This window comes from Morone saxatilis, unplaced genomic scaffold (genome assembly GCF_004916995.1).
Source record: "Morone saxatilis isolate NCDOM2014 unplaced genomic scaffold, NCSU_SB_2.0 Contig23, whole genome shotgun sequence".
NCBI lineage: Eukaryota > Metazoa > Chordata > Actinopteri > Moronidae > Morone > Morone saxatilis.
In genome coordinates this window covers 3,000,832-3,010,272 of record NW_023339796.1, presented here as the reverse complement: position 1 = coordinate 3,010,272, position 9,441 = coordinate 3,000,832, and the positions used below count along the sequence as shown (strand labels likewise).

The window sequence follows — 9,441 nt, the reverse complement described above, 5'->3', positions numbered from 1 at the left end:
TAACTTAATGACAAAAAAAACATGTGACTGTCATTTATTTATTTATTGTTTGGGGTTATTGTCCTTTGATCCCACTCTGAGTCAAAATTGACCAATGAAATTTATTGCACCTCTACAGCATCTCTTGAAACACTTTCTGAAACAGTGTCACACCTTTTTGACCACCTTTCACAGTACATTATGTATAAAACCCTGGCTCTAACCATAACACTGAGTCTCATAGAGGCCCTGAGGATAGCAGTACTCTTTAATATCTTCATGTTGGATTTTTATTTTCTTTCTATGAGGCCATTTGAGTCCCTAAATGAGCACATACACAGGTAAACACCATAGCTTTTTCACTTAGTTGACATTGCAAAAAAATATATGATGCCACACATATATGTACCCATCTACAGAACACAGAGAGTATATCTCTCAATACCTTATAGGCTATTATTATCATTAAAAAACAAAAGTACATCTAATTATTTCGGCAGTAAATCATAAAAGCAGCTCCTCCTCTATCCTCTCTGCTCTCTCTTTTGTAACCACCCACTTGAACCGGAACCTTTTCTCGGGATTTGCAGCCCTCCCTATCGGTCTATCGCCCTGACAGCCAGCCACAACACCGACCCACACGCCTCTGTGCGCCCATCGCCGCCCATCTCTGCCCGGAGCGGGATGCGTTCACTTTCACGACGCCTGGCCTAGCTATGGCAGGTCGGCCCGTTACATACAGATGGAAGTGACACATCCATCCTCTGTGACAGCCTCTCCGTGGACACCGACGACTGACAGGATCCAGGGGCGCTGCGGTACGGATGCACCCTATGCGCTCTGGTGAGCTACGGTGACCGGCGCGCCTCGGTGGAGCGGGAGACCCGTCGTTTCAAGCCTCTGTTTCGGCGGAAAGGACCGTCCACACCCTCCCCCCCCTTCCCCCGGGGGTCGATAAAGGGGAACGATGGGGAGCACGACCTCTTGCTGCGTGTCTGCCAGCCCCAAGCTCCGCAGAAATGCCCACTCCAGGCTGGAGTCGTACCACCAGGAGTCGGAGCTGAGCAGGGAGGAGACGGGATGCAACCTGCAGCACATCAGCGACAGGGAGAACGTCGACGGTAAAAATGATCAGCTTCACCATGACATGTGATCAAAGTGATAAAGTTCTATGGTCATCCCGCCATTGATTTTGGGATGGCGTGCAGTTTATAGGAGCAATACAATAGAAAAAGTAAATGGCGTAGTATACTTTTTCAATAGAAGATGAATAATCCAACCAAAGAATATCATAAAACACAATAACTATATCATGAGCTACACAGAGAGAGAGAGAGAGAGAGGCCCCTGCAAGTCAAATTGTAGACAAAAGGAAACACAGGGAATGTTATAAGAATGCTTGTGATGCTGTGTGGTTTCTAAATATCAAATAATGTAACTAATAGAATGAAATACAACATCGAAATTGTCTTTAACTCACCAAAAGATAAAGCTAATAAAATCCAGAGGAAAAATAATTTGAGCATTATCATAAGAGCACCATCAAACAATGAAAACAGCAAAAAAAAAAAAGGTCAACTCAATACTGAATACCAGATACACTGTTAGGTCTTATATGGGAATATTAACTAATTATAGTCAGCATATTAGAGCCTGGTGTCAAATATACAAGGGGCAGAAAATTCCAAATAGGGTCACTATAGCCTTCAAAATAATTTATTACAGTCATATTTTAATCTCGGATGATCACTTTTGACCTCTTCTGTGATCTCAATAAAATCTGCACCTTTCTCATATCCTGGAGAAATGGCTGCTGCCTGCGTTCACACTCATTTCCCTACAATATTGGCAGAACTGTATTGTACCAGCCATCAGCACAGCCAGGCACATGGAAGAGTCATGTGTGCATTTTCACTCCCATGTGTCCTTGCAGAGAGATATGGAGCTGCATACAACATCCTGTTCATGAGGGCAGACTCCTTTGTGCCGGTCTTTGTTTTCAGCCTGTGCATGAAAGAAACTGCAACTATGGAAGGCAGCCCCCTCCATTGACACATGCTAATATGCATTACAATTGACCCATTCACACTGAAAAGTGTCTACTAAATGGGTTGCCTATTTTCAGCCAGCAGCCAACCATTACACATAAATGGATTTTCTCAGAAACTGTATAAGACACTTTTCCAGAAATACAGGCTCTTTCACAGGCCAGCATGGTTTAGAATTTGTTTTTGAATAATACACCATCAGAAAGTTTACCTATATCAGGCCAATAATTATTGGACACTGTATTTTGTAACTGAATCAACATATACACTCACTCACGTCTTAGATCTTCTATCCACTTTTCTAAAGGTCTTCAGATCAGTGGGTTGCCACGTCAGTCTTAAGAGGAGCTGGTATATAAATAAAGCTGCACTGTGGATAGACTTCTCTTGGGTAAAGAGAAATGTAAAATAATCTATTTATTCGGCTGTAGTTGCAGTATGATAGTATTGATTAAAAAATGAAAATAATCAACTGCTTTTCTGTAACCTTCCACATTCAAACTATATTCGTTGTAGTTATTTACTCTTTTAAGGATTCAGCATGTTTGAAACAGAGTAGGGTGTACAACGCCTTGTCTGACATCTGAAGGTGAAAGTGTTTGTACCCGTTCCAGAGTGAAAAGCCTGCGGTCATTACGTCCTCCTCCTGCCTCCCACGGCCTCCCTGATCTCTTTTCAAAGACTTGGTACCAATAGAAGTTGGGAATTGAAGCAATTTGAACATGAACAGTGTTTCCTTGAAGGCATTTGTGCTGTTGCTCTTGTTCTACACAAGGCAATCGACTGAAGTAGATGTTTGAAGAATGGAAAAAAGAGAGCTTGAGGGGGAAGTTTAAACCCCTAAACAGCTGTCAAACCGCTGTGGGTGTGATTGTTGGACTGTCTCACACTTTGTTAGGTGTAAAAACAAAATCTGGACTGCAGTTAGGAAATAATCGCAAAACTTAAGGGTTTCATGGGTCTAGATGGCACTTTGGAACAAAACTAGAGATGTTCCTATAGCCTTTATTAGTAAAAAAAAAGAAGAGGTGAATGCTGGACACGGTCTTTGCTGTCCTTTTGTGCCAGTTACACATGAATAAAGACTGTTGGTGCACTTTGGTGTAGCAATACTTTGTGTTCGCCAAACTGAGAGGATTCCTTAAATTGCACTGTCAGCATGGTGGAAGACATGCTTTTTATTGACCAGTGATGTAATTTCCTCATGTAAACTTGAGGAGTGTATGCCATTTGTGATTGCTATTATCCGGAGTGCTTTGTATTACCGCGGGGGTTTATATTGTTATTATAGCTCCAGTATCTCTGGCAGTCATATCATTGTCAACATAACATAGCGAAGTGGAAATGTTTAGAGTTTTTTATGTTTTGGATCATTACCTTAATAGGATGCATATATTGCCTGAGTGCGGAGCCAGATGCTCTCCTAACAGAGCAGAAAGAGTCACATGAAGAAGGTTCAAAGACTAATGAATGACAGTCGTCCAGTGCTTCTTCACAAGGATAAAGACGACTTGTGCTGAGACGCCGTCTGTCTCAGTGGTGTGGTGATTGAAACCGGAGCGTGTCTAATGTGTTGGCTCTATTATGAGTTCACAGACAGTATGATGGAGATTAGCGGGCTTCATTACGATCTGCAACCATCAGAAAAAAAAACCTCTTCACCCCCCAATGAAAAGCCCAGAGAGGCAGCTGTGAGCCCGTGTCAGAGCAGATAGGAGAAGCCACCAGGGACGGATGATTGCCAAGAATCAACGCCTCAATACAGAGTGTGACGTGCTGCGTTCAAAGACATCATCTGTTCCTAATTGAATGGGCTGTCTATTGTGCATTAAGAAGTTAGTGAGACTTAAGTTAAATTGTAACTATGATGCAGTACAAGTAGATTTTGAACCCATTTGAATTTTGCAGATACCTGGAATGTGTCCCCCACATTCAACCCATTTAGTGGCAGCCAGTTTTGCCCACAGAGAGATCGACCAGTGCCATGGCCAAATCTGAACACACATTGGGGATATCCTTCAATTAATTAACTAGTTGTTAAGTTTATAAAATGTCATTAAATAGGGCCAAATGCCTGAGCCACAAGAAAATTCTTCACATTGCTTGCCTAAACTTGATATTGAATTTACCGTGACACAAAACCTGGAACCAGCACATATTTGGTATGTTTGCTTGATAAATGACTGAAACGATTAATTGATTATGAAAACTGTTGTTATGTAATCAGGATACAGAAAAGGTAATCCATTACATTTACAGAAACAAAGATGTAATCAGATTACAGTTACATTTAGTAAAAATTATTACTTAGCAGGATTACGATTTTAAAATACATACTTTCTTTAAAAATACTCTGAGCAGAGGACACATTGCTGATGCTAATAATCTCCCCATTTCCATTTTATTTTCTAAAGTCACATTGTTCTGTTGTCTTATAGACTTAAAGTAACCCTCCAACCCTGCTGACACTGACACCAAACTGAAAGCACTTGTTATGTTTAATGTTGAATAAACAATAATGACTGAATTTGTCATATTTTGCCTATCATAATAATTATCATGCTCACAAAATGCACCTAGAATGAACACGAACAACACTAAGTCACAGTTTGCCTGCAGGGATGTGAAAAACAAGGAGAAAATGACAGGAAATACAAAAAGGTGTGCTGATGCTAAAAGGTTGTGTGAGGATGTACAGTTCTCAAAGTACTGCCTTAGGTTTGATCAGAGTCTTACAAACTGCTTAGTAGGGAATTATTATATCTTGTTTGGACAAGCTGTCACACATAAAAAAGGATTAGAGGGCTCAAGGAGTCATGGGAAACCTGGAAAGACTGTAGAATTTGAACTATATTAACCAAAGCTTGGCTGCTGGCAGAAGTTGATTCATCGAGATAAACATCGAATGGCTTCAGTCAGTAAACTGTGTGCGGAACTGCAGTCGTCGTACTGTAACTTGACAGATGTTTTCCTGTCATGTTTGACAGCAGACAGTTGTGTCTCTCTCAGTGTGGGCTATTATGTCACTTATGGGGGATTTTAGTCTTGGAGTCCTAAAATGATCAGATTTTACGAACAGATAATCGCTTCACTACATAACACCATCATTTCACTGACCCAGGGCCTTGAAGCCTATCCCGAGCTAAACCGCTGGATAGAGTTTCAGAAAAGAGCTTAGTCTGGGAGAATGAAGGTTTTTGCTGTTCCGCACGGCTCTCATATTTTCATTGAGAGGTGCAGTTTTTTTTTGGAGAGAGATTTTGTCAGCATGTGTAATCGTCCTTTGGAGCTATTGGACGTTAAGTGCCTGGGTGAAGATCTTATAGAGATAAGCATTCTGTTTTATTAGATATTAATGTCTCTGCAACAAATCTTGGGGCTGTGTTAAAAATATGACATATAGACAAAGTGCTCTCTATTGGAGTGCATTCACAGGAATTCAGAAAGTCAAAAAATGCCAGTTTCCTTTGCAATCAGTTTATTCAAAGATAAAATCTGAGATCCAAATGTTAAACTAAATAGTAGGTACCGCCACCAAAATTCAAAACTGTGCAAGGACTCAAACTATTTATTTACATTAGCTAACATTAGCCATTGTAAGCTACTAGTCAAGACCAAGTACGGCTGTATGCATAACCCTGAGTGTTCAGCAGGGGTGGGTTTTATTATTTATGAATTTTATTTTATTTTGTAAGATGACAAATTTCTTATTTCTTATTTCAAAAGTTACATCGTCCCTTTAAGGTACACAACAATGTATAAAATACAATACATTGTTATCTTTACTTTCATTCGCTGTATATGGTCTATTATATGTGGTATTGATTTATTTAGCATTTTACAACACAGGGTTGTATAAAGGAGATACAGAGAAAAACATTCCCACAACTTTCTAGTTTCAAACTGTGCACATACATCATAGCAAAACAAGGCAACATCCACCAACTCTCAATTCAGTCCAAATTGCTGAGTAACTCTCACAACACAAGGTTCACAAAACCAGCCCTCCACACACTGTACCTAAATATAAAAGCATCAGCTGATGCGTGCTGCCTCACAGAAACTACAGTCATCTTAAGAGAGAAACACAGTGTGCTTTGTCAAAGAAAAGACAGATCATAGGACCGCTTTGTGTCTCTCTCTCCATCCATCTTCCACCTCCAGTGTGAGTAGTCAGTTGCGTTGGTGTCTCTCCATGTAGAGAATTTCTTCTTGTCAACATTTAAATTTACGTTCAGATTTCCCAACAGCTTCATCTTAGTTTTAGCCTGTATTCACCAGTAGGAAAACATAGTGGAAATGTGCAATTATCCAGACCAATTTATCATAATAAATCACAAATACTGGAAGTCAATCCCTGTCCAGTATGCAGCTTATACATATATGCACATCTACTGAGAATGGACCTTACAGTGAAGTATTATTTCACCATTGTGTAGGTCATTTACCCATGAACTCAAGCCTTTATTTATTCCTCTCTCCATTGTGTTGTGTCCACTTGTGAAGTAATACAGTAGTGTGATATCTACAATCACGGGTTCTTATCTTTGATCTTTGCACAATTAACCAAGAGTGGCAGCACCGTGCAGCAAACAGTGGAAATGTGAAACTGATAACTTGTAGTTATCCACCTCTGTGTCCAGACACTCTGTTCTCAGTAGTCTTACTTACGTAGCTGAAATCTCAGATAATTTCACCTTATCTGGCTTTTACCTTGCTTTTACCTTTTACCCCTTATTCCTCCATTTCTCTGTTATACATTATCAATCAGTTCACATAGGGATGTGTACTGTGTCACTTGTAATGTTGGAGATCTATTCTGTTGCAGTAATTGTAGTTCGCTCTTTTACTAACTACTAATATAATTGCTGTAGTCCAGAGGCAGTGGTTTAAGACTCAAAGAACAGGCATCACAAGCAGACTTGACAGGCAGAGTAATAGAGGACATAATAGTATTTAAAGCTCAGTCAACAACAAGTTTTAGGCAAAATCTGCAAACAAATTAAATATGGCAATAGCAGGCAGGCAGTGGTCAAAAACAGGCAGCTGTTCAAACAACTGGACGGGCCAAGGACTGGAAAGCTAAAGGCAACATAGACAGTGAGGTGAATGTTGGCTGGGGGAGAAAGTCTAACATAGGGGGCAGGTGTGTAGAGATAGGATAGAAAGTACACAGGACCACTGGTGGGCAGGTGAGGAAACACATCTTTTGAAATGAGAATCAAAATTGCATTAGAAATTGCAATTAGAGTGCTGTGGATTTATGGTTAGATGAATATGATTATATCGAAGGTTACATATATTATATACAGGTGTGCCATCAGTAAACTAAAAATACAGATATTTACCAATGAGTGAGAAATTTACAATATTTTAGAGCTTTTAACAAGCCAGGCCTGCCATAAAACACTTTCCAGAGGAACAAAGTGCAAAAAGATTTGATTTCCTCCTTTCTCCTTTTGAAAAACACATACTGTATATCCAAAGAAAAATTGGCTTAAAATTATCTAAAAAAGCCCCAAACAAACAGAAAAACTAATCACGTTGCAGCAGTGTGGCTTCTTGGCCATAATAGAAAATTGGAAGTTTGGTACTGGGGAAATAAAGTAATGTAAAACAGTTTTGCTGAAGTAGCACAATACCGTCAATTCTTTCCTCTGTAGAAGCCACATCAGACCCCATTACTATTTTTACAGCAGCAGCAGGCATGTGCAGATGAATGGCTCAGCTCACTATATTGGCAATGAGGAAATAGCTCTATTAAAGGTTAGAGTTGGAAATATTGTGAAAACACCCAAAATCAATGGCCAGAAACCAGAAAATAGAGACCTATTTCTTTCTTCTCCCTTTGTTGGTGATGAATTATTCCTTTCAGGGTCAGGGTATTCAAAGGAGAGGGTCCTTGTTTGATTTATTGACTAGTGATGGGAGAGTAATTTACTCAGTCCACACCAAGACCACCTTATCTTGCTAATTATCACTTCACAAAGGCCCGTTGGCTTTGAGCTGTCAAGGCAGAAAACACTTTAAAGACAATCTGATTTACATTAATAAGGACAAGATCTTACAGGAGTGTCTTTTCTGATTACAAAACCCATCCACACCAAAACCACTTTCAGATTGACACAGCTGAATATGCGTCATCTGGGCTGAACCTGCTCCCAACCACGGTCAAATGCTTGTTGAATGCCTGTTAGTTCAGTACATGTAATCATTGGAAAGAAAATTTAACAATCTGGTCCTTGATTTTCATGCACTGGGCTGTCACTGAGCTTATTACTGCTTTGCTTAATCTCTCAGCAACCCTGCATTTGCTATTAGAGATGATAGATTGATCATTATTATTAAGATGTTCCCAGCAGGGAGATAGAATAATTGGTAGAATTTAGCTGATCAATTCATTGATTATGTTTGCTTCAGGACTAGAGGATTTTCTGTAGGATTTATTGTGATAACATCAATGTGATCAAACCTTTATCATTACTAGGAGTGTAACACAAAAAATCATGGTTTGATATGGTCAGGATATGAAACTGTGGCCTAAAAAATGTTTAAATTTCAATATTTCTGCTTTTAAAATATATTTCTAAAGGTTTGCTATGCAAATAATAGAATCTTTAAATAAAATTTAAAATAAAGCAGCTTCTGATGATGATGATGATGATGATGATGATGATGATGATGATGATGAAATGTATTTGTCGAAATGGCAATGTTAGCAGAAGAAGATGAAATTAAAATGTAATAGGCATTCTAGCGGCCAAACATTGGTATTGGCTGATATTCGCCTTGTTGACTGACCTATCAGCAAATAAGATGGTATTCACAGATATCAGTGGCTGATGTTTTTTTTCTGTTTGCGCAGGCAGAGTACTTATCTTTGTAGATTTTTGTTTCCCTGGCACAAAAGGCCGAACAAATAACAACAAAAAAACATTGGTATCAGCATCGGCTATCGGCCAATTTGTAATTTTATTTATTTATTTGTTTTTTTTAATTTTCTTTAATGTATAGTGACAGCTGTAGAGTGACAGGAAAAGGGTGAGAGAGAGAGAGTGGATGACATGCAGCAAAGGGAGTTGAACCCATGGCAGCTGCAGCCAGGACTCAGCCTTGGTACATTGGGGGGGCCAGCTGTCCCAGGTGAGCTACCATGGCGCCCCCAAATTGTTATTTGATCTGTTTATCTATACTGCTTGTTTGGTTGTTAACAGCAGTGTTGCAGCAGTGGTCATATTAGTGGAAGTAATAGTGGTAATGGCAGCAGAAGGGTTACTTATAGAGTAGTTATGGTAGCAGTAAAACAATGGTGGTGGCAGGCATATTACAACAACAGTAGACACAGTACTAGTGGTGTGATTGTGTTTTAATGTGTGTGATCAGTGCTTTCCCAGGGATCTCTCCCTCTCGCTCC

At 39.6% G+C, this 9,441-nt stretch overlaps 1 protein-coding gene across 2 annotated transcripts in view; it reads left to right on the top strand.

Moving 5' to 3' along the window:
- The first annotated feature begins 516 nt into the window (after positions 1 to 516).
- The window catches only part of LOC118335224 (cyclin-Y), a 22,391-nt gene continuing 13,466 nt past the window's right edge, over positions 517 to 9,441 (top strand). Inside the window, exon 1 of one of the 2 annotated variants that reach the window (XM_035671459.1) lies at positions 517 to 1,100. In XM_035671459.1, coding sequence (XP_035527352.1) covers positions 947 to 1,100 — 154 coding nt within the window. In that variant the 5' untranslated portion in view covers positions 517 to 946. The remainder of the gene's footprint in view (positions 1,101 to 9,441) is intronic. The other variant, XM_035671458.1, reaches the window with a different exon arrangement.